This window comes from Oxyura jamaicensis, chromosome 10, assembly GCF_011077185.1.
Source record: "Oxyura jamaicensis isolate SHBP4307 breed ruddy duck chromosome 10, BPBGC_Ojam_1.0, whole genome shotgun sequence".
Taxonomy (NCBI): domain Eukaryota; kingdom Metazoa; phylum Chordata; class Aves; order Anseriformes; family Anatidae; genus Oxyura; species Oxyura jamaicensis.
Genome location: NC_048902.1, coordinates 15,203,379 through 15,227,981, shown reverse-complemented (window position 1 = coordinate 15,227,981; position 24,603 = coordinate 15,203,379). Strand labels below are relative to the sequence as shown.

At 44.8% G+C, this 24,603-nt stretch overlaps 1 protein-coding gene across 1 annotated transcript in view; it reads right to left on the bottom strand.

The window, feature by feature from the left end:
- The window catches only part of SLCO3A1 (solute carrier organic anion transporter family member 3A1), a 122,974-nt gene extending 107,475 nt beyond the window's left edge, over window positions 1-15,499 (bottom strand). Inside the window, exon 1 of the mRNA XM_035335763.1 lies at window positions 15,311-15,499. Within this exon, the coding sequence (XP_035191654.1) occupies window positions 15,311-15,499 (189 nt within the window). The remainder of the gene's footprint in view (window positions 1-15,310) is intronic.
- Window positions 15,500-24,603: the final 9,104 nt, after the last annotated feature.

Sequence of the window (24,603 nt, the reverse complement as noted above, 5' to 3'; positions counted from 1 at the left end):
ATCCACACATAAACCCAGGACTGTGCAAACAGGGCACCATCACCCTGGGTTCAGTTTAAGATGAGGGGCTTTGATCTGCACTATGCAGATGGATCAGAAGAAACACTGAGCAGAGATGAAGTGCACGTCTCTGGGAGGCTCCTGCTGGCAAAAAAAAAGCCGCTTCCTACGTGCTGTCAAAGCACCAGAGAGGCAGGATCCTGACCTGTCACACAGCAGCAGCCTCACTTCTGTTTCCCTGTGGCCCCTCCATCAATGCAAATTTGCTTGTTTATCTAATAAAATACTCCTAGCACAACACTGTCTGCAGATAAGGCCGTGTACTATAACCGGGGCCACTCACCGCAACAGGAACCATAATGCAAGCCTGGCAGGAAAATCTGTCAGGCAAAGGACTTCATGTTATCTTAATTTATGATCGAGAGCTGAATTTGGGGGTGAGGGTTGCATCCGAGTCATGCCACGGCACAGATAAAAATGAGAGGCCCGCGGAGCTGCTTGCAGCAGCATTCCCAGCTGCCAGGCAAGAACCAGGGCAGAAGTGACACACGCAGGACACTCTGAGGCAGCATTAATAAAAGCTTTGATGGAAGCTGAATCCAGTTTTCACGGTTGGAGGACAACGGTGATTATATAAAGGCTGTATACTGAGAGAGGAGGTTTTCTGACAAGTCCTGCTACTTTTCTCCTCATCTGCTCTGGCTCTGCTGATACCTCTCATGCTCCTCTCCCCGCTCAGCAGCAAGGATGCTTGGCTACCGCAAATGGGAACTTGGCTTTGGGAGAAGTAAGAGGCATTTCTCATCGACCGGCACATACACTACTTTTACTTAGTAAGCGATGGGAGGAAGGAAGCCGTTTAAAAGGGAACTAATGAAACGGCCCACATTGTATTATCAATCCCCGGCACTTTGTGGTAACTCAAAAATGTTTGCAAGCATCTCCGGGTGGCATTATGGGGTCTCTAGCAGTTGAGTACCAGTACCCCAAGCTGGCCCCCAAAATGATGAGACTCTTCTCCCCTGCAGCCCACACAGGAGCTGTCCAGGTCATCCTGCTCCCAAACTACTCGTTCCTCCTTCCCCGTTGTTCTGCATGGAGCCAAGGGCAGGCAGGGGAGCTGCACGCCTGCTGCCGCCAAACCTCCCAGCGAAGAACGGGGCAGGTTGGGAGGTGAGCGCGGGCAGAGTGTGGTGTAAACAGACAAGAAGTCAGGGCGTGAAGGTGATCTTAAATCTATGGAAGTTGTGACTTAAATCTGTGGAAGCTTGTGATGTTTGCATGTTGAAGTTGGGCAGTCCTGAGCACAGCACAAGCTGTGCAATGTTACCTCCCCTCCCATCATACCATCTCCCCATTTTGCCACTTCTCAGAAACAGCAAGCCTTTTCCTCCTGAACAGAAGGTGATTTACAAGCGCTTTTTAAAAATAACACTCAAAAAATAACACAGAGGCAATTAAAAAAACATCTTGTAGTTAAAGAACAATTAACTGGGCGATCTAGCTGTAACTTGCAGACTTGTTATAGCTCAGCACGTTCCCTGTAAAACAGATACAGGCAACGAGATGTCTCGCCAGATGACGAAAGCACTGTTCCTTGGGGTTCACTGGGAAGTGAGCTATCAAAAAGCCAGTGAATAAATGCGTCTGCTGAGGCTGTACACACAGATGGCTGAATTTCACCTCATGTCCGCAGTATTAACAACAATCCTTGTTAGAGGCAGGCATGGAGCAGCTTACGGGGTCCCCTCACTGTAGAACCACCAGACCCTGCAAAAATTCAATGAGTACATGCAAGGAAAGCAGAAGTCACCACCACTTACCCCACCCAAGCCTGAGATGAGCAAAAGCTCAATATCAGAGAAGTTTCCACAGAGGACCGCTGCTCTTACAGCAGTGGCACAACAAATTCTGGGAGGAACCCCAAATTCAGCCACTGCAGAGTTGGCATGGCTTTGCATTCATTGCTCAGCACCAAGCCAAACCAGAGACTCACTAACCAAGGGATGTGTCCAGTCCAACTTGCACAGGGGAAGCTGGAAAACAGGGACCTGCGTCAACTGGCCTGCAGGTTACATTAACTCTGACTGTTCGACTGGTGGAAGGATCAGTCTTTATGCAAGCTCACTACCTGCTAGTCTAGATCCTTTGTCCGCTTTAACATAAGCCTATTAAAGTATTCCTTGCAGCTTCACACCCATTTTCTTCCTATCACATATCCCCTCTGCACCCATTTCAAATGCCATGTTTTCATCTCCTTCCACAGTTCTTCACTCATTCTTCGCAGGCAGTTTTTATATGAATTTCATTCCCTTTACACTCAGCTTCCCCCTGGTTCCTGCCACCCAAAGGTACTAATTACAATACAGTTTATTAGCCAGGCACATAACATTTAGGCTTTAAATCCAGACTGCTTTACATGAGGCTAGACACCACTGAAGCAGTCTACTGCAATCAATAACAGGCAGAAAGATTTCTCAAAAGCACTTAAGTGGCTTTGGAACAAGAGCACCATTTTCAAAGAGACACTTAGAATAAGTCACTTTTGTCAATTAGAGTGTGGCTCGGAAAGCATCTTTGAAAAATAATACCCTCAGGCTCTTAAATCCATCACTACCCACAGAGCACGGAAAGCAGCCCCAAATAGCCAGTCCTTGGGAAGGCTCAGAAGGCAAAGGGCTGGATGCTCACCACCACAGCTCCAGGCAGGTGTGAAGGAAGCAAGTATAGCATTCAGCTGGCAACAAGGCTGCATTGTAGCCCAGGGTGAAGGAAGCTGCCTCAGAGATCAACCACAGGTGGGATAATACACAATTAGTATCACATGAATTAACAGACTGCTATCAACTTTATTATAGCAGCTGATAGCAAGCTGGTTCAGGGCGTGCCTCTTTCACCCCAGTCACCTTCACTGTGGAGGCTGAGCATCCACAATCCCAGCCCACAACAAAGCCTGACTACATCACAACTACCCGATTAGTTAATGTAGAGATGAAACCCAAAGAAGGCCTGAGGAAGTCAGTGACAAAGCCAGAAAATGAGACAAAACGTCCCAAGGTCCCAACCGGTACCTTCACCAAAAACTACCTATAGCCATTGCTTAGCCAACAAGCATTACCCTATGGCAAAGCTGTCTTCTCCTAGCTGTGACACGTGTCACATTGCTCAAATGCAAATGAAAACTGATTTCTCTGGGCACGTACATCAGTCTTGACTGATGAAGGCAGTCAGTTTGGATATGACAGCTCCGGACAGCCAACTGCAAAGCAAAATCCAGGTTATAAAACATAACCCACATGTGGCAGGAACATTCTTCTGTCCCTGCCAAGATGCCAACAGGTTCTGCCTAGTGAGTATTGACCCTGAGGAAACAAGTTGCTGTTCTCCCACTTTTTTCATCTCTTGGTTGTGTGCAGCAGGGGCAAGGCAGAGAGCAGGGAAGTACCAGGGACACTGACTCCTGGAAACATTCCATGAATTTAACTTTTTGTGACCAAGAGTCACAAAATGTAATTTTTGGCACCAAGAGTTCTGAGCACAATCAGGACGCTGAGAATCAAATTGAGCGTGCCTGAATCTATACATTATATACCGCTGGGGGCAAATAAAGGAGAAAGCAAAGGTAGTTTTGGTTTCAACTTGCATTTCCAGCCCAGAAAAGTGCTGTGCATCTCTTAAAAAATGCATACCTTGAAGCCTCACAATGCGATTTCTGAGAGACATCCATGGATGGATGTCACCTTCCTTGACTCACAATCCCAGCCATGCAGACTTTTCTTCAGGGTAAGGGTTTGAAACCAGATGAAAATATCATGTCCTAGGTGCAAACAACCTGGTTTCTCCTGCTGGCAACACTGTGGTCCCAGCAATGCACTGAAAGCAGAGAGACTTCTGCATTCAGATTTACTTAAGTTGTTATCCAGCCAACCAATTGCACACTGAATACCTGTCCGCAGAATACCAAAGATGCAGCTTATTAATGTGGGAGCATCTTGAAAAAACAGATGGCTACAAGGGACCCTGGGTGCTGTTCAGAGATGCACATCAAAAGTTCACAATCTGCATTCGAAAACAGCACAGAACTGATTCTAGAGACTGCATCCAGTATTTCCCAGGAGTCATTATATACAACTACAGTTATTCATTAGGGATCTTTTTAAATAAGGAAAAATATTCTGGCAGAAAACTTGTCCAGAATTGAATTAAGCTGAATGATTCAAATCAATAAATTTCTTCTCAGCTACAAAAGGCTAAACCATAAGCCCCAAGTGCTTCCACAAGACAAAGCCAGAAGAAATCTGAAACTTCTGCCTTCTTAGTAGGAGCTAGCACTGTGATTAGGAGCAAGAGCAATACAACAGCCTTGATGCATCCTAATTCACAGAAAACACTGGACTTCTGTAGAGGGCCAGCATTTGAGAAAGCTTGTACAGTCATGCCAAACAATGCAGCAAACTGTAAGCAGCAAACCCACAAAGCTGTGCCTCTAGCACATGGATTGCTAGCGTGGCTTGACTTCAATAGCCATCGAATAATTCCCAAGCTGTTTTTGAAATCCATTCATTCACAGAAACGTTTGCTAATGCAGAAGTTGCCTCAACAGAGCAGATAAGCTCTTGGAAGCAAACAGTTTATCTAGGTCCATGGAATGCTTGAAATCTTGCCTTTTCAGCCTTTGCTCTGAAGATATTTCAAGTTGGTAGGAGTGAATCCCAAGGACTATGGGATTCAAACATTTTGGTGGCCCCAAGCCAGCTCCCTCGATACACTTTTCTTTTTAATATTACTAATTATGACAGATTAAGCAAGAGCAGAAACAAAAAATCCAACCTAGACTAGCACTGCAGCCCCAGGGCTCAAGCTAGCCATACATTTTTTGATGCCACCTTTCAATGACAGAAACACAAGTGTGGGGGCAAACCACCCCTCTGCACAAGAGGTAAAGAAGACAACACAGCAAGAGCCGGCAGAAACCCAGCTGAGCTCAGTGGGTGTTTATGGTGCTGAGCACCTCAGATGGGCCTGACCGATCACAGGATAACCCAAACCAGATGATAACATCAACTTAACGCCACCGCCCTTCACAAACAGGCACCCCCAGACAAGGCATCCCTTCAGCGAGAGCTCCTGTCCCTCGGCCAGCAGCTGCGCTGACTTCAGACATAAGGACCTGCATTATAACGAGCAAAAGGCAGCAGGAAACAAAGTGTGCATCTCATGCAGAGGCTGAAAGGCCCATTGTAATTAACTGCTCTCAGCCCTGTACGTTGAGCAAGACAAAAACAAAAACACAGTTTTCTTTTGCTGGTAAGCCCTAACAAATGCTGCCCACTGTTTCTCATAAAGGGCCTACATGCTCGATGCTTTCTCTGCGCATCACAAACTGTGGCAATTGGTGAGGCTCATTCCCACAATTATCAAATTTTACAGACCATGCCAGCAGGAGAGAAAGAAACTGTTTTAGTCGCACCCTCCACAGGCCACTCATCTCTCCATGGCCTGAACCAGGCTGCTGCTCACCAGCCCACCCTAACAGCCTGTGACTGGCCACCAAGGGCTGCCAGGGGAATTAATTTACCCAACGCCAGCCAACATTTCTGCAAAGAGCATGCCAGCACTGACACACAATGCAAATTTTACTTTAGCTCCCACATGAGGGTGGACGCTCTCTCAGTACCCAACAAGGTGCATCCTTCTGGGGATTGAGGGGACATGCCCCTTGCCTCCGTTTCAGGGCTCTCCAGACCCAGTGTGGCCAGATAGGAGGTGGTAAGGGTCCCACTGCCTTTGGAGAGACAGCACAAACCCACATCGGGTGTCCCCAGTGAGGTGCAGGCAGCTGTGGCTGCTGTGAGGAGAGGCTGGGCTGCCCCAGGCCCGCTTCTGTAAGGGTCCCACCATGGCCACCACCGAGGCAGCAGCAACTCTGAGGAAAACTTACAAAAGTTTTAAATAAGAAAGGGCAAAATGCCACATGGAAGAGTGAGGAAAAAAAAATGTGAGAGGAAAACCTGTTTTCTTAATTTTTGCCTTCATTTCTCAACATCCATATCTACTGGGCAACACATTGATTTTCCCCGAAGTCCAGTCTGTTTCGGCTGTGACAACAATTGGTCAGTGATCTCCCTGTTACTTTCTTGACCCACGAGCTCTTTCATCTCATTTTCTCCCTTGTCCTGTTGAGCAGGGCAATGAGAGCACATCTGGCTACTGCAATCTATGGTCAGACCACCACATAGTGAATACTCTTCAACAGAAAAAGTAAAGCCTTAAGGAGCAACTTGGAGAAAATAGTTTTACTAAACTGCAGCAAATACAGCTCTTCCTGCATTTTAGAGAAACCATGAGAAGCAAACCTTAGGACTGGAAAACTGGAAAACCTCACTTGAGTTTTTCTCTTTAAAAATCAAGACCCTGTTACGTACTGCAATTTTTCTGTAGTTTCCCAATTAGGGGGAAAGAAAGGATCTACCCCTAATTTGGCATCTCTATACATCATGCAAGACTGCCAACCGTGTCAGGACGAGAAGCAAGAATGTTTCCAGCAGATGAAAGTCATTAGCATGGCACAACAAGCAGCAGGATACTACTGGGGCATTCCTCCTTCATATTTTTCAACGTCATTTTCTTTGAGACAGTATTTGTAACTTATCTTTTGGAAGCTTCCAATGCTGCCCTCAACATTTCTGAGTATAGACCTTTATGTCTACATACAGGTCTGGTATTATTCAGAGGTGTGGGGGACTCACCAAGTGAGGTACATGCCAATTCTCCTGTGGCCTCTCAGATTTTCTTCAGGCCAAACAAAGCACGAGGTTTAGCCTGCACTCCAACATCCTTATGCTTCCAAATAATTCTCTGCTCTACTTCTAATGTTGTGCCAACCTACGTTTGCACAAAGCCAAGGAGAGAAGTAGAAAGAGGTAGCAGCTATTTCACATCCTCGTTTTCAGAAATAAGAAACAACCCCTCCCCCCAAACAACCGTTTTGCAGCTCTTCCTGTTGAAACTCTACCAGAGAAAAATAACATTTGTTGTTCAACACAACTGGCTGCAATTCTATGTAGTTATGTTTTTTTTCCTCACTCCTTATTATCACTTTGGAGAATTAAAGGAATGAAACAAATCTGCATCTATAGACAACTCAGATCTCTGTCTTGACATAGGGAACATCCCCATTGCTGCTGCAGAGCACGCAGACCTAGACAAAGTGCAGTTTTTCTTACTGTTCTGTCTGTCCTGCATTTGAATCTAGGATGAACAATGCCAATCTCAATTCTGCCAAAAAAACTAACTTCTAGTTGGAAAAGAAAGTATACCACTATAAGTTTCTAAAAATGACATCTACTCAAGTATTCCCATACTCTTCCACACCCACACCACAGGACTCTTCCTAAACAGCCACGCTTTCAGTTTCTTTGTGGTAGAGTTTTTAGTTGCCTTTTTATACGGAGAAAAAAAATAGAAAATAAAAATGTTAGATTCAGACGCAAACATCAAAGCACCAAAAAACTTGAAAGCAAATCTGACATAGTCGCTTCAGAAACCATAATGCTGATGAGTCACGAAGACCTCAATACAACTGAATTACCCAGGTTCTTTCAAACACTTCACTGTCATTTTATGGATCACCGTAACACTGAATTTTAAGTCCTTTTCCAGTTTTAGTAAACTAAGGCATTATGAATTATACAGATGAACAGCACGGTAAGTGTTTTAAAAGTACATTTAAATATTAAAAATAAGAGAACTCCAGCAATCCTTGCCCAGAAAAACACATCATTAAGGAGCATGGAAAAACAACTTCCCTGTTCCCACACCTGCCCTCACAGCCACACATCTAAAATTCATTGGGCCTGCAAGCACACAGAAATCGTCCACGAGATCGCTGCAGACACCAAAAAGATAAAGATGTTCAAATATAGTGGGGAAATCAGCTGTCTCGTTGGCAAGGAGAAAGGATACTATGATAGAGAGGCAACAGAAGGAAAAACAAAAATCAAACCAAAGCAAATTGCTTTTCTCCTTCTTGGATCACAGAAAAATAAAGTAAATATTCCAACAGACCTGGAATAAAGATTTTGCTCTTATGCTGCAAGCAGTCATCTAAAATTATCAAGTGCTTTCAGACACTGCCACAATATGAGCCCGTGTCACTGATTTGCAACTTCAATACATCAGGCACCGTGTAACAACAAAAAGAGGGGGCCTATCTCCCTTAGTTCAGCAAGAAACATCTAGGGATCAAAATGCAGAAGGATATCACATCCAGAATAAGGCTGGAAAAGGGAAAGTTGTTAACTGGAGAGCTTAAGAAATCTGATTTTAGTTCTGAGGTCTTCCCTAGATTTGCTAGGTGAGGAGGGGCAGTTCTAGCCATATCTGCATTGTAGGTCTATATGAATACAACAACTGCATCCCCACTTAAAACCTGGAGAAAAGGGATGCTTCATTTTCCCCATGCTTTTATCCATCTACTCAAATGGAAACATCTTGGATGCAGGACTCATCTATTTAAGTATTTACAAAAAGCTTCCCCTACCATGGGCAGAGTCCTCCAGGCACCAGCAGGAAGAAGCACCAGACGCTCCATCAACTCCACCAACAGTTTGCTATCACTGTTCATCGTACTGATGCTGTATGAAGAGTGGCAGCGTGAAATCTCTACACCATGGAGTACGCAATACTCTTTGCATTGTAGTACTTATCTACAAAGAGACATAGAGTCTCATGGTTGCAACAAGGCGACCTGGAGATAGGACTCTTGGGGTTCCAGTCCTGGTTTTGCTGCAGTTATAATGAAACCTTGTAAATCAACCAATTTTCTATGCAACAGGAAAAAATGATTATTTTTGACTTCACTGGAGCACTTACAGGGGGTGCTACACAATGTATTATCATGTGTTTGTTTAAACTTCCTTGAATCGTGGTTAAAATATAACACTTTGCAGATTCATCTGGTGTTGATCAGAAGGTCAAGCTACTGCAATTCATCCGAGCTGCAACCTCGCCTATTAAACAGTATTCCTTTGTTTAATCTTGCTACTGTGAAGGAACAGCTAGAGACGAAGGAGTACAAAAATAAAGGAACATCTTAGATTATTATACACAGGACAAATTCTTCTTGATAAATTGTAAAATAACTTTTTTGAAGCAATACATTTATGCTGCTGTAGCAGAACAAAAACTGGCTTTTCAACTTTTACAATATCTTGAAAGGGAAAAGAAAGTCCACATAACCTGAAAACCACCCTTTTCTAGAAAACAAGCAATATCTGCTTGCCTTGCAGAGAAGAAGACAGGTCAAAGCTCAGCTGACCCCTTTATGGGACAGGTACTACACTACCATTTAAAGGCTCATGCTGCATAAAGTTACTGAGCAAGACAAATCCAGACCTTCAAACCAATGTATGCTCTCATCTAATTCAAGATCCCTTTAAACCTCAGCTGCATTAATACTGCAGGACATTAAAACTCACAGACCTACTTGTCACATAGGCACACAGCAATTGCCAAAGAGATTTAGGAAGCTAAGGGTAGCCAAAAGAAATTAGACTTTTTTTTTTTTTTTTTTTTTTTTTTTATGGTGGATCATAACATTTCTAACAGGCTACTCTTTCTTTCAGGGCTTACAAGTATCACTCGGCACTTACAGGATAAAAGGAGGAGCTGCCAAACCTTCTGCTAAAAATAATAAAAAATTTAAGTGTTAAAACCAATCAGTTCGCACTGGTGCATGTCAAATGTGTTTTGCCTTTAAATGCATTTAATCAAGAAGCCATCGGATTTTAAGTTCAGATTTACTCTGCAAGTGGTACAGAGCATACACTGTAGGAGATAAACACCTAGCCATCCCTATTTCATCTATTAGTAGTAGTTGAAAGAAAGCTTTAAACCAAAGCATAAATGCCAGTTACTCATAAGCCTTCCAGGTACCCAAACTCCAACCTAGGTATGGGCCAGAATTTGTTTCTATTCATTTATATAAAGTTTGAACGTTAATATGTCAACGCTGCACTCCTGACCCAAACCACACAGGAGCCTGCAGGCATCAGAACCCAGCACTGGATCAGGTTTCCCCTCTGATCCCCAGTTAGAGACCCTGAAAACATCAAAAGGCTTCTGAGAGACGTATGAGTGTACTGAAAAGAGCTAGTTCAGAATAACTTTCTGTGCAACTCAGCTGCAAAACAGACAATATTCTCTAATGGGAAAGGCATACTAGAAACAACTTTCCAGAAATAACATAGCCAGTGAAGATATATTAAGAAAAAATGAACTGTAAGCAATAACCAGCCAATGCTTGGCAATCTTCATCCCCGCTAAAACATTTATTTTCTCTCCATGTTTTTCCCCCTTAAATGCCCCAGCGACAAATAAATTATGAGCATTACAGCTAATTTATTACTCGGCACTGCTGAGGATGGAAAGAATAAAGAAGTACAGCAATATTTTAAAGCAGATTCTTATTCTAGGAAAATAAATACTTGAATAAAAACAATAAATTCAATGGGAAAAATGCTCTTGCAGTTCAGTCACTTGAGCGAAGCACCTGAAGCTGGAATTCCTTGCTGTGCCAGACTCTGCTATGTCTAAGGCACTGCTGCTGCTACCTAGGCAGAAGCTTTGCAAATAGCTTCAGCCACAGAATCACTCGCTTAACCTTTGCCTCTTTTTCCCCACCTTTCTCCCACCCAGTCTATTCAGACTTCAAATGCTCAGGAGCAAACCTGTTCTTTGGGGATGGTTGTACAGCACCATGCACAAGAGGACACCATGAGGCACTGCAGTGCTCCTGTAAAACTGCCTTTAGTGACATCCTCCACATAGACCTCTCCACCGACTTCAAAATGAGTTTGACCAAGTCACTACACCCCATTTTTTTTTTCAACAGGAAAACAGTAATGTGTTTAGAACATTTAAAAGGAGAGGAGGAATTATACACCAAAATCCCTTAAAAATCTCAAATCCAAATTCTGCTCTTAACCACTCAGCTCCCTGGTGTCCATCTCACAGGACCCTACTTGTGTTTGCTCCAGCAGGAACCCTTTGATGATCGACTTCTGTATTTATCTCTAGTATTTATTTTTCCTGTTTTTGGTATTTTAAATTCTGCATTACCATCCCAAACCCCAGTAGCAATAAAGACCAACTGAAGGAGCCTGTCCCAGATGCCATATAAGTGTACACTATCTCAACGGGACTTACACGCTACTATTTTTACTGCAGATACGTTAAGAGGGGTTTTGCAGGCTGCAGCCAAACACCGCTGCGCAGACATCTATAGCGGGAAGTTAAGTGTGGCTTGAAAGTTTTCATTCAGGAAAACAAGAAACAATTTGGCATTCATTCCCACACAAACACCAAGGCACCCTCCTTAGGAGGGACCAATTATTTTCCTTTCCATCTCATGCTCAGGCCAGTCATCCTCTATCACTTGGTAAAGCACATGAATAGCTGCATTCAAAGCTGCAGCAAACAGACACATCTCAGTGGAGCTCTGTAAAAACAGCTACCCAGAGCACACCAAATAACTGCTTCTCAACGTGCTTCCCATATGCGTGCCCTTTATCTAAAGAAGCCCGTGACTTTGGCAGATGTTGGGTGCTTGCAACTAGGTCAGTTTGAACGGGAGTGATCCGAGGCTAAAGGCTAGGGAGAGAAAATTAAATTGTGCTCCCGCTCCACAAACTGTGGCTGTCAGAGCGACAGCTCTTCGCCTTCTGCTAAAGCAATGATTTCACCACTGGCTAGGCAAAAGATGTGACTGGCAGGGTGATGAAATGCCTCGGCGATAAACCATCAGGAGCACTCGGCGCGCTATTACTAGTTAAAATATAGCGAAATATAGTGCTTGTAGGAATTCGGGGTGGGGAGGGGATGGGGAAGGAGCTGTTGCCAAGGTATGTGAATCAGCCTTATCAAAATCCTCATCAGCATGACTGATCACACTGCTGCAGTTGCCCGAAAGGCACAAGGCTCTGGCTGGAAACAGAGGTTCCCATCCTTCTGTGGCGGTCCTGGCTGCACCAGGTAACGCTCAGCTCTCTCATCCACAGAGCTCAGCTCCCAAAGAGCAACCCCGGGGAGAGCATCTGAGCTTTTAAAAGTTGCTGCTAAAACCCCGAGTAACTTCTGCAGCAGGAATGCCTGCAGACGACCGGCAGCATCTTCCCCAGCGCCACTGCAGTTGCTGGGAAATTCAAGTTTCCAAAAGCACGCAGGAGTAATTAGATGAAGCCAAATAAACGCATACACAAAACCTTACAAGAATATGCAAATAATAGGGTGTATTCAACAACCCCAGAAATTAAGGCAGCGGCACAGGCTTGCATTTGCATAAGCTATGCAGGATATGGCACAGAGTCATTCTGGAACACGTGCAGTTTGCAGGCAGCAAGCCCGATAATTGACAACTATTCTGGAACGTGGCATTGATCAAACACTCCCTAAAACTTCACATAAAGAACCTCAGAGACACCACACTAATTAAACATAGGCGTCCACTTTTGGCATCCCAGGGTATTTTCATTGCTGAGTTCTCTGGGAAAAGAATTGGACTTTATAGATTTTTATCAGCATTTATTATTTATAAAGCCCTGTTGGCAAGCACAATGTTTTATGAACAAATAAAAGTGAATGATCTTTGCTTCAAAATGACATAATGAATGAATGTATTCTTTGTACATACATTCAGGCTGGCACTGTTAGTTTATTGTACAGAGAACATGGGAAAAAGAAGTTGTTACATCTCTAAAAAGATTAAGAAATAAGAACAACCACTTCTAAATTTACTGACATGAAAGCCAAGCCCAAAACTGAGCTCTTCAATCATTCCTAACAAGCCATGCCCCTGCCTCGTTTCCTTACCAAGCTCAGTTTCTGCCCTCATCATCTCTCTGCAGAGCCAGGCAGAGAAAACCGAGGAATTAAACTTGTCGCCATATATGGCAATAATAAAAAAAAAAAAGGCAGAAAGGTTTCTCTTCCTGAGTTGCAAATAACTAGGGAAAGTCGTACATGTGGCCAAGCAAAGCAGAAGTACGAACACAGCACTCGGTCACTGCTGACAAGCTAAAATTAGTAGTTTATTCAACTGCCCAGAACAACACACCGTGACTGCCCCCACAGCATCTCCCTATTTGTCTCTCTTTCTGTTTGTTCACCCGTTTGTCTCGCCTGCTAATTTGTCCCTCAGGGAGCAGCCCAGCACTCGGCTGCTGAGCCCAACAGCCCTTACCTACACCAGGAGCCTGAGTGAATTAATATTCACTCGCAGCCACACCTGGGCAACTCCGCAGTGCCTCCACTGAATTCGCTCCCAAGACAGCACCTGAGAACAGCACCTGGCCCCACAGGACGCTTGGTCTGCAAAAACCATTAGGTTCCAAATACTTTCCACCAAGCTTTTTTCAGCTCCTGCATTTGCTCCCCCTCGACACCTGTAAGCACAGCACTCGCATGGATTCACCCTCCAAAGACAATTCCACATTTGCATCCGATCACTGTATTGAGAACTGCGTGGTATTTGCAATGACGGGTGATAAATTATACAGGGAACAGAGAAACACTTGCACAGTGCAGCTGGGCCACTGCTTATGCATGCTGTGGATTGTTTGGAGTTTTTTTTCCTCCCTACGGAGCAGTTGGCTGTTACTGTCTGTGGATCTGGCTGGCCATCGGGCATGATGTCAGGCTGGGGAGGATACAGTGCACTCCCACCAGGCACCCTGAGAGCAGCACAGGGCAGGGAAAGCAGCTCTGTAGCTGTGTTAAATCCTCGGAGGAAGGAGCTAAGGCTCCAGGAACTGCGATGGCAGCACATTTTCCAGGTGGTACAGCTGGGGTACAAGAAATGCTCCAAAGGAGCAAGAGGCAGCAAGTGCACTTCAGTGCAGAGCATGCTGCAAGAGTTGGGAAAAATGGGACAAGAAACACTAGGCTGGTAAAGAGAGAGCAGTACAAAGGGGTTTGAGGGAACTGCTACGCTCAGGACTGTTCTGCCCATCCTGTGTGGCAGGTGTTTGGACACTGTAGCCAAGTGTGCCAATATACAGTCCTCCAGCAGATCTATACGTTGCCAGCATACTGGTGCCCACCGAGTGGCATCTTGGCCATTACTTTAATGGAGAATTATCACACACTTCTTCCTGACAGCTCATTTTGCAAGTAGCTCATTGGAAATAATATATTTACTTACTAAGGCATTACTCACCTAAAAGAGACACATCTCCTAAAATTTAAGTGATACCCGCCTCTATCCACACAGGCTGACAGACTTACTGAATTTATCTCAGTAGAAGCAACGTAGTTTCCTTTGGAATTACAAACGTGTTCCAAACTCAACTGGCATGCTTTATTATATGAAGGTGACTGCAATTTTCCATTGCATATTAATTGAGAATATTAACCACATTAATTTTAGCCACATACCTTGAAAAAATTACAGATCACATCCAGTACAAATTTACATAATTAGTTGAGTGCCAGAGCGGCAGCGCTAAATACTGAGCCCAAGTACAGAACGTGGAGCTCTTACACTTACTGTGTAACACATTACGTATGTGGCCTCAAAAAGCCTTACAGATTACAAATACATTTCTTTTCCATGGAAACTCTAACTCTCGAATCCAGCAAGCTATTTTGAGAAATTTAAATCAACTATACGCTCGCATCTGCTGGAAGAGCACCACTTGGTTTTCACAGGCTGTCTCCCTCTGCGTATACTCGGAGGCACGAGCCCAGCCTTACGGACATCTTTCCAACTCTTCTACTACAGTTCTGACACCAGATCCCAACGCACGGATTCAGTGCAAGGACTTAGGATTCAGCGCGAGGACTTATTCTGAGTGCTCTTTACCCAACGCCGAGCAGCGGAGACTTACGGGGCTGCTGCACTTAGCGCTGCTGTACCCCTCGGAGAGGGCAAAGAGAGCGAGTAGGGGGAAAACGAGTAGCACAGGAGGCAGGAGGTAGATGCCCCCAGCAGATTTCCCTGGTATTTACCGAGCACAACCCGAGCGGGCTGCCGTGGAGCCGAGGCACCGGGCAGCCCGGAGGGCAGGCGGCAGGCACAGCACCGCGCCGGGCTCCGGGGGGCGGCGAGCAGCACAAGTTCCAGCCGCACACCGAGAGGGGCGGCAGGCGGGGAACCCCTCGGCAGTGCTGAGTCATTTAAGCCGGGGAGAAAAAAAAAAAAAAAAATATATAGGCTGCTGGAAAAACGCGCCTGGGTGCGCTGCCCCCCTTCCCGGGGGGAGCTGCCCCGGGCTCACGGCAACTTCCCCGCAGGGGGGGAGCCGGCACTCACCAGGTAGGCTCCGACGGTGCCCTGGGCCAGCATCAGGGCGCACTCGGACACAAGGAAGAGCTGGATGCTGGAGAAGCAGGACACCTTCCTCCGCCGCCTCCGCTGCCGCGGCGCCCCGGCCCCCGGGAGCTCGCTGCCGCCGCCTCCACCTCCGCCGCCGCCGCCCGCCGAGCCCCGCTTCCCCGGCATCCTCCCGGGCACCGCCGCCGCCGCCGCGGGATGGCGGGCCCCGAGGCTGCTCCGAGCCTTCCTCCTTCTCCTCCTCCTCCTCGGGGTGCCGCTCACAGCAGCAGCAGCAGCCCGCGGCGGCTGCCTCTCCGCCCGCGGGCTGCTGCCATGGCCAGCTCGCCGCCTCCTCCTCCTCCTCCTCCTCGCTTCTCTCCTCCCCTCGCCCTGCCGCGCTCCCTCTCTCCGCCGGATCCGCGCCCCCGCCGCCGAGGGGCGGAGGAAAGAAGCACGGGGCTGGCGGAGGCTCCACGGAGCTTGGCGGCGGCTCCGCGGAGCCCAGCGCCGGGACGGGGCCGCTCCGCCTCCCGCCGGCCTCCCCCGCAGTGCCCCAGCGCGGCCCCGGTGGCGACGGCGGTTTGGGGCCGGGCTGCGGGTGCGGGCAGCCCGGAAGGCTCCTCCAGACCCGGGCTGGAAGTTTCAGACACGGGGTGAGGGCGAGGTGCCCTCCGAGAGGCCCGGCCCTCGTCTTCCTCCTGGCTGCCCCGGCTTGGAAGTCCTAATTTCGTGTTCTGCTAATGGGTGGAGGGAGGCACTATAAATATAATATGTTGGAAAAAATAAATAGCAGTAGATTCATAGAATATCCCGATTTAGAAGGGACCCTTGAGGATAGAATCATTTAGGTTGGATAAGACCTCCAAGATCATCTAGTCTAACCTTTAGACTAGCACTACCAAGTCCACTGTTAAACCACGTCACCAACCTCAACATTTGGGCATTTTTTTGGAAGCCCTCGGGAACTTCTTGCTCCGCACAGGACCACCCAAAAATCAGACTGTGTGTCTCAGAGTGTTTCCCAAATACGTCTTGAACTCCAGTAGGCTCAGTGCCGTGACTGCTTCTCTGGGGAGCCTGTTCAGAGCCCAACCACCCGTTTGGTGAAGAAACTTTTCCTAACACCTAGCCTGACTCTTCTTCTGTCATAGCTCTATACCATTCTCTTGGGTCCTATCACGATCACCAGAGAGAAGAGATCAGTGCTTCCCCTTCATGAAGAAGCTGCAGGCCGCCATGAGGCCTACCCTCAGTCTTCTCTGGGCTGAAGAAACCAAGTGACTTCAGCCATATCTCATGCATCTTGCTCGCTAGGCCCTTCACCCTATTCTCAAGGAAGGGCCTCGCCAACAGAGTTGAGTGGATGTCCTGTGTTGCAGCACCACTTCTATGTGGACAAGCTTTTGATCTGAGGCCTGTGCTTCATGGCCACAGCTGTGTCACTCTGATAATGGCTTTTGTTGTCACCCCCCACCTTGAGTTCTAATTTCAAGAGACAGCTTCTTTTAAAAGCCACTAATCATCACTTCTGCTATTACAGATCGTATTCCTTCTTGGCATAACAGCAAAACCTGATCTGCTTTGCTCTTCAAGCACACATTTCCAGTTCATTTCTGGCTGTACGTGGGGGGCTGCTGCCATATATTTTTGTGTTATTCAACTCCCAGCTAGGTGGTATTGAACCACTTAGTAGTGGTACGCCAGCGGTCTTTCAGAAGAACAGCTTTCTGTGGAAACACAGATTACATTTTTCAAAAGTAACAACATGATTTAAATCCTGAATTTCATTTTCAAGGATGATTTAGTCTTCAAAACTCCTAAACACTCAGGAAGAGGCCTGTGAAAATGGAAGTTAAGAACATCCCAATTTCTCACAGCATAAGCTAATCATCACCAGTCACACTGGGAAATCAAAAGAACTAATGTTATAAAGGAACTTGCTTTTCACCCAGCACCCCTTTTGAGTTTCTTTTTCCAAAATGCTGTCATTGTTTGGGGGATTTTTTATTTTGCTCTTATTTTATAGGAGTACTTTATATAAATATGATGCTGAAACATTAATGTTAAGCAGTCTCCGCATGAGCTGATGATCTTTTACCCAAGCCCGGAACTGCAGACCATTGCCTGATAGACACTAGAGACCTGGCATGCTCAGCTGTTGCCCTTTGCTCATTAGCTGCCAACATCTCAATCGCATGCTGAACTTCAGCTCTCTGCAAGTTCTCTAGCACCTCTGGCTCCCCGTGGGTGTCACTACAGCTGTCTGTCCCAGGGCAATGGTCATCTACACTGCTGGCCCAAGGTAACAGCACAAAACGATTAGTGAGGAGAACAGACTGGTAGATGAGTGGTCTTGGTTTTAATGGGATGCGTATTGGACTTTCAGACATGGAGCATCTCACAAGATACGTATCAAATGCTACCTGAGGCCTCAAATGCCAAGGTTTTTGCATGAGGTCATGAAAACTGGGCTCATCCTCACTTGTTTCTGCCAGTTCATAAGGTGGCTGTTTTCCATCAAGAAAAACTGGTTCTTCCACCCAAAGAAAAATGAAAAAAAGCCATTTTAATGAATTCTCTTTAGATAAGAAAATTGCTTGTCTCCTTCCTGTTTATTTAGGGACCACTGCTATAAAAATTCTGGTGTTAGAAGGCTAGAAGGGTCTCTAGATAGAGAGATTTAGAGACTAATTCAATTAACGTAGCTAGACAGATGCTTTGCTGCAGATGGATTTTATAGCACATTATAAACACGATAGATAATCTAACGGACTTCTTAATGGGTGAAAATAGAACAGCATCTTTTAAAACACTTGAAGATTTAGAATTATGGCAGGACAAGTCTTGCAATGCCCTGCAAAAATAAAGGTTTGGAATTTGCTGGTCTCTCTAGTCAGCTTTTGGAGGCAGAGCCAACCTATGCTAGGTTATGTGCTAAAGGCAGCACAGCTCTGAAAACACACAGGTAACACGCCAAATGTGTACCTGGTGACCCATCTGAGCTCCCACACATGCTACCACACTTACCACTATTCAAGCTAGATGGTTTAAAGCTCTTGAATATATAACTATATACACATATAAATGCAAGTGCCATCACGCATCATGGTCACGTCTTAGACATCCTGTTGTAGGAGTTTGTCCAGGAAGCAGATATACTGCTTGCCTGTCAGAAAGAAAACAGCTGCTATAAAAATCTATCTTTAATACTAATTATCTGAAACATCTGGTTAGTTAGTTTATTGCAGCAGAATACAATTATCAGTTAAACTGCTGTCCAGAGGAGACAGAATGCCTGGATTTTTATTTTTTTTTTTTAATCTTATTTTGTACACTTCCACTTATTTTCTTTAGAAAAAATCCTCCTGTATTGCTCTGCTGGAAGAAAGAATGGAGGTCTTGTGTCTCTGGCCAAGTACCTCAGTAGACCTAAGCTTGCCTCCTGTGAACTTTTAACATACCACATTCCTGAGGGATCTCAGTCAAGTGCTTTAGGGATGGACAAGTGAACTGTTTGGATTTAATAGTTAATTATTGTTATACCCAAACAGTTTTTCTGGTCTAAATTGACCCAGCTTTAATTACTAATGTGTGGAATGCTAATGTTCATGGATTATCATTAGCACAGAAAGGACTTTGTAACTAGAATAGTCCCTTTTCCTTAGGGCTCAATAGTTTTGTCAACACAATTCTCAGCTATTTTCATGACCAAAACAAGCATAAACAACTCCTCCCCACCCCTCATGATAATTTAAATTAAATTTCTTGCAGTCATCCTGTCAGATTTTCATAAACAGTTGAATAGCTGGGAGGCAATGTGCTGTCATAGATATGGTTGAACACTACAGCCTTAACAGAGTTGGCTCCCCTGAGACATTCTTGCTGTATCTTGTCTGCTGGACATCTCCATGTTGAGTACCTGTGGCTTTGTGTCAACTTTCACCTTTGGGTAGCCTTAGCAGATTAAGTTTTCTTGATCTATCACCATCTTTTTTTTTTTTTTTTTTTCCTCCTCTTGTTTTGTTTTTCTCCCCTCCCCTGCCCCCATTTATGGTTAATCTTAATGAAATTAAGATTAGTCGAGGGAGCTAATGAGTGCCTCATCCAGTTCAACCACACTGGAGCAGCAATGGGCACACGTTGTACCTGTTCTTGCTGAAGACGTAGCACAGAAAAGCAAGGAGAGGTGCTAATGGTCTCATAGGAGACACCTCAGTCCTGTGATGTATATTAAAAATTCAAACAAAAGCAGTGCTACAACCCTAAATATTATTTTATTTTCTATTTATTTGCCAAAGCTGCTCATTGCAGGGCTCTGAGCATTTTCAGCAGGGTGACTATTTCATTGCTCTCCTTGACACTGCTGTACACTGGGAGCTGCTATTAGAGTTTGATACTCACCCAAGTGTCTAAATCCTCACCCTTCCCTGCAGCTATGGTTTTATGACAGGTGTTTGTACAGTGCGATATTAGGGCTCCTCTCCTGCCCTGTGGTCCTGGGTGCCAAGCTAGGTGCAAATCACTGTTAATTTGGCATAATTGTGAGAGCTACAGAGGAATATCATCTTGAGAGCCACCTTCGGGGCATGCCTGTGGCAGTCTGCTGGCTTGATGCTTGTTCTGCCCTTTTCATCTGGCAGAGTAGATGCTTCCACCTGGCTGCTAGGAGGTCATAGTGCTGGAAAATAACGTTCCTGAGAGGTTTGTGTTCTGCTTTATTCAAAATTATGCCAGTGAAGCTAAAGTCAGACACAGCTGTCTTGGATATCACTCTCAAACTACACCCATCTGGGTTTCTCTCTGGGACTGTGCAGCCATGGTAAGGCCAATTTTCATTTGCTTTAAGCTATTTGGATGAAAAGAAAAATCATGTGCTGCCAAAATGGATTTGCATGTAGCATAAATTGCGTCTCCTCAGCACTGTATCAGCATTCCTGCCTGGTCCTACTGCGTGCATTTGTCTGAGTGAACGCTTGGATGTAAAGGAAATGAGGAATAACTTCAGATCTGTTCAAAGAGCAAGGAACAACACATAAATAAATAAGAAACCCCAAGATGCCAGCCAAGAGGCTTTTCCTTGGTATTTCTTTGAAATTGTAATTTTCTGGTGCAACATCTTGTGGGTCAGCTAGCACGGGAGGGAGGTGGCAGGAAAGGATTTTGATGATCTACCAGTGTAGAAAGGGAGTATGAGTATGCACATCAGCCAAATGTGTACAGCAGAAGGGAGGATTGAGATTGGTATGGCATGTAGATGGATCAGCAGTCATAATTTCCAAGATACCACAATGCCAGCAGTTTTAATGCAGTTTCTTTCTATAAACACTTCTGACTTTACTGCCTTGCTATTTTGAGTCCTGCTGGAGACTTGGACTCATTAAAAAGGCATTTCCTTCAGACAAGCTGATTAGATAGCTGTTCCTTCCCCCAGATGATGAAAAGCTGGAGAACACCTTAGTGAGACTGAAAATTGCAGAAAATTAAGACATTATTTTAACGAGAGGTGCTGGTTCACCTTGAAATCTCCTCCTATAGAAACAGTAAAAAAAAATAAATAAATTCATAAATGCAAGAGTTGGATGACTTGTCTACAATCTACATTGCATAAACCTGGCTCCTAACCTCTAATTACGGTTTTCCCAAGTAAATGAGACTCAAATCTGAAGGGAGCTGAGTAATCTCTAATGCCATTGACTCCATGAGACCTGAGGGCATGCAACACTTTTACAGGGAAACTAAGCACCCAGCAGGATCATGGTCTAAATGGGAATCAGAATGACTTTTGAATTAAAGCAATGTGATTTAGCAAGCACAGTATAATTGTGGAGTACCTGCAAATATTGACATCAGCCTGACGCCTCATTTAGTAGGAAAGTTAATTTGCAGAACCAGAAATTGAAAAGCAAATTACTGGACAACAGACTACGACTTTCCTGACTGTTAATCAGCATCTCATAAGGAAGTGATTGTCCAAACTATAAGGTGGTACACAAGAAAAATATTTAATTCCTTTATTGTAAGGATGAGAATTTAAAGCTCTCACTCTAGGAGACAATTCTATTTAGTCAGTCAAAAAAAAAAAAAAAGGGGGGGGGGGGGGAGGGTGGATCGGGGTGGGAGTTGTTATCTGTTTGTATTTTACAAATTGTTGTGTATTTATGAAACAACTAAGATCCCAATGGCAGGAACACCTTATTACAAGTGTTCTGCTTTCCTGCCACTGTCACACTCCGGAAAGTGTTCTTGGCCAGACTCATCCGTGGCTGATGATGCAGCAGAAGGCAATGTTCCCTGGAGTCAGTAAGAATTTGTCTTCCAGGTGGCGGGGTGGTACAAGAAGTGATGGTGCCATCTTTTGTGTAGGAAGTCACACCAAGCTCTCACACAGTCACAGTTGCTAGTGATACACGGCACTTCTGCCCAGCTCTGAGCATCAGTCTTAGTGTGTCAGCCCAAAGTTCATCCCTGGGATTACATTGTGGCCCTTTTACTTTGTTTTTCCTTCCCCCCCCCCCCCCCCCCTTCACCCCCTTTCAACAACCACTTTCTACTTCAAAAGTAACAGCAAAATGCAGCAGAAGTTTATATGCAAGTTTTCAATGCATTTTGGACCATGGGGGCTGTAAGTGCTTTGACAGCACCTAGGGTTCTAACCAGACACTAAACAGCTGCTCCCTTACACTCCTTGTTAGATAACAATTTGAATACCCAATACTTGTAAATCACATTGGCTATCTAATAAAGAAATTATTTACAGAGATACTCAATAGCATCTTGAAATCTAACCCTGTGTGCACAGCTTGACTTCCTGTCGAGCCTTTTATTTACTGTCCACGATGATATTCTCTGTGGATCTTGAACTTTTGCATGAATGCTTTCAATCTGCCATTCATGCTTCCTTTACTCAGCACAGTCATATCTTGTTCTCTGGATGTTATGTGCAGCGTGAATCTGTCTCATGGCACTAGTCCCTGAGTTTATTGAAATTACTGGTGTATCTGTTTGCAGAATAGATTTTATCAATTTTTCTGACCTGGTAGCAACCTGTCTTAGGGCTTTGCTGGATTAGCCTGGATCTTCCTCTTGGAAGTGACTCTCTTGTGTGATTTTTGCAGTGAGTTTTTAGTAGTAGAGTCTATAACACATGTTGCAGCTGCAGGTGAAAGACCTGCCATATACCACCATGGGGGATGTTCTGTCAAGCTAAGGTATGATCTTCATAGGACAGTTTTAAGCTAAATATAGAGCAGATAATTTTAAAAAGTGTCCTCTGCTCACCATGAAAGAGCCAAGACAATTAGCAAACACAAAGTAGGAGCAGTACAGGCAGAAGGAGGAGGAGTTGCATTGACAGTGTCTGTTGTGCTGTTGCACGCCAGCGCTGTTGCACGCCAGCTTCTCCAAAGGAAAACAGCTCCCATAGGCCAGCGTTTCCTTTTTCTTTTGGCCAGAACTGGATTCTCTCACCCCATCAACTGATGCATGATACCAGTTCAGTTCAACAGTTTCTTCTTAGCAGCAGCTAGCAGTGCTGTTGGGTGTTACCTTATATACTTATGTAATTTCAGTTGAGCTAACTTGATGTAAAAGAACACCCTTTTGTCACCTTAGCTATACCAACACATTCGGGCACCATAAGGTCAGTCACCATCTTTTTGACTGGTCACATATCCCTGAGCTGAATAGTAATCTTCTGGGTTCACCTTAATAAGTAATGACGTGCCTTCGAAAACTGGCAGCAACATGAGAATATAGTGAGTATTTTTGCCAAAAATAAATGTTTCTCTTGTGTCTCATACTCTGCTAAGAGCTTGTAGTAGTTGACTTCCAGCATTCTTGACAGCCTTTGGTCCTCAAGAGGTTCATACACAATGTAAGGGAAGCAAGCAGAGACCCCAAGAAAGGAGTTAGATATTTTTTCTTATTTCATTCTGGAGAATGGTGATTAGTCCTCACCGTGCTTTATTGCTTCAACTTTGAGAGGTAGCAGAATCCCTGAATCCCTTCGAGTCTGTGAAAGCACGTGAGACTGAAGTGTCTGTAACACCCTGTTGTAATAAATAATGTCAGAGTATACCAAGTGGCATTTAAGGCAATGGTCATCTGGCATAAATACTAGAACCAAGTGCGAGATGACCTTTACTGAAGGCACTACAATAGGCTGCAGACCGTGCTGCGACTTCTTGGGGAACTGTAGGCATCCAAGGACCCTCGTAGTCCTGCTGCAGCTTTTTTTTTTTTTTTTGTCTTTAAGGCCTTAGCTGCAGGAAATTCTTCTTATGAAGGACCCTTACAGCATTTGCTATGAAGGAGTCTAATCTCTCTGAAGTAATGATAAAAATGCAGGACTGAGGAATGCAGAGGAGACGGGAGTTGTGACCTCGCTGGAACTCAGATAAGTCAGTGGAAGATAAAGAGAACTGCACTGACCTCCAATATAAAAACAGGGCAATGCAAGGAAAGGTCAAAGAATTAAAACAAGTCATTTGATAGCACCTCAATAAGGAGGCAAAGAGTTTCTCTACTTGACCTTTAAATAAGCAAGGCCAACTGGGGAAAAAATGGCCAATTCCTATCGCTTTACAGTAAGTAATGGAGCCCACAGTTTCGGATGCCATAATAGAACAGATCTCCTGTGACCGACCCCTCAGCAGAAAAGCAGGATATGAGAGAGGAGGGTTTTGCTAAAGGAGATTTGCAAGCCTATTATCTTGATGCTTCTCAAACACAGCCCCATCTGAATCCAGTTCTAGAGCATTTAATGAACATGAAGAAAATGGAGCAAAATGAAGAGCAACAACAAGAAGGGGGAAAGTCTGACAGATTCTTATCAAAACTATTTTCCTGCTCCACTTTTCATTGACATTTTAAGAATAATTGGGTTACAGAAAATGCCCTGAAAGCTCCAGCATGAATGTTTGCTGTTTAGGTAGAGTGACCTGCAGGTGAGCATTCAGCAGTTACTTTCCATTTAAAAAGAGCCACAATTTCTCTCTCCTGCACTTGCAGAGTGTGAAGAGTTGTCCGCAAGCAAAGAATGACATTCTGCTAACGCTGAGGGGAAGCATGGCAGAAAATGGCATGGTTAGTTCAAGTGAATTAAAAGATAGTTGATCTCTCACTACTCATTTAAATTTCCCTCCCTTCTAGATTAAGGAGCTGGTCCCAGCTTCTTACGTGTAAGAGGGGGCATCAAGAGTTTGGACTCATTCCCCCACTAAAATTGTTTATTTTCCCAGGGGAGACCATATGCACTTAAGAAACTTACTGACAGGGCCTAACCTAGTGAA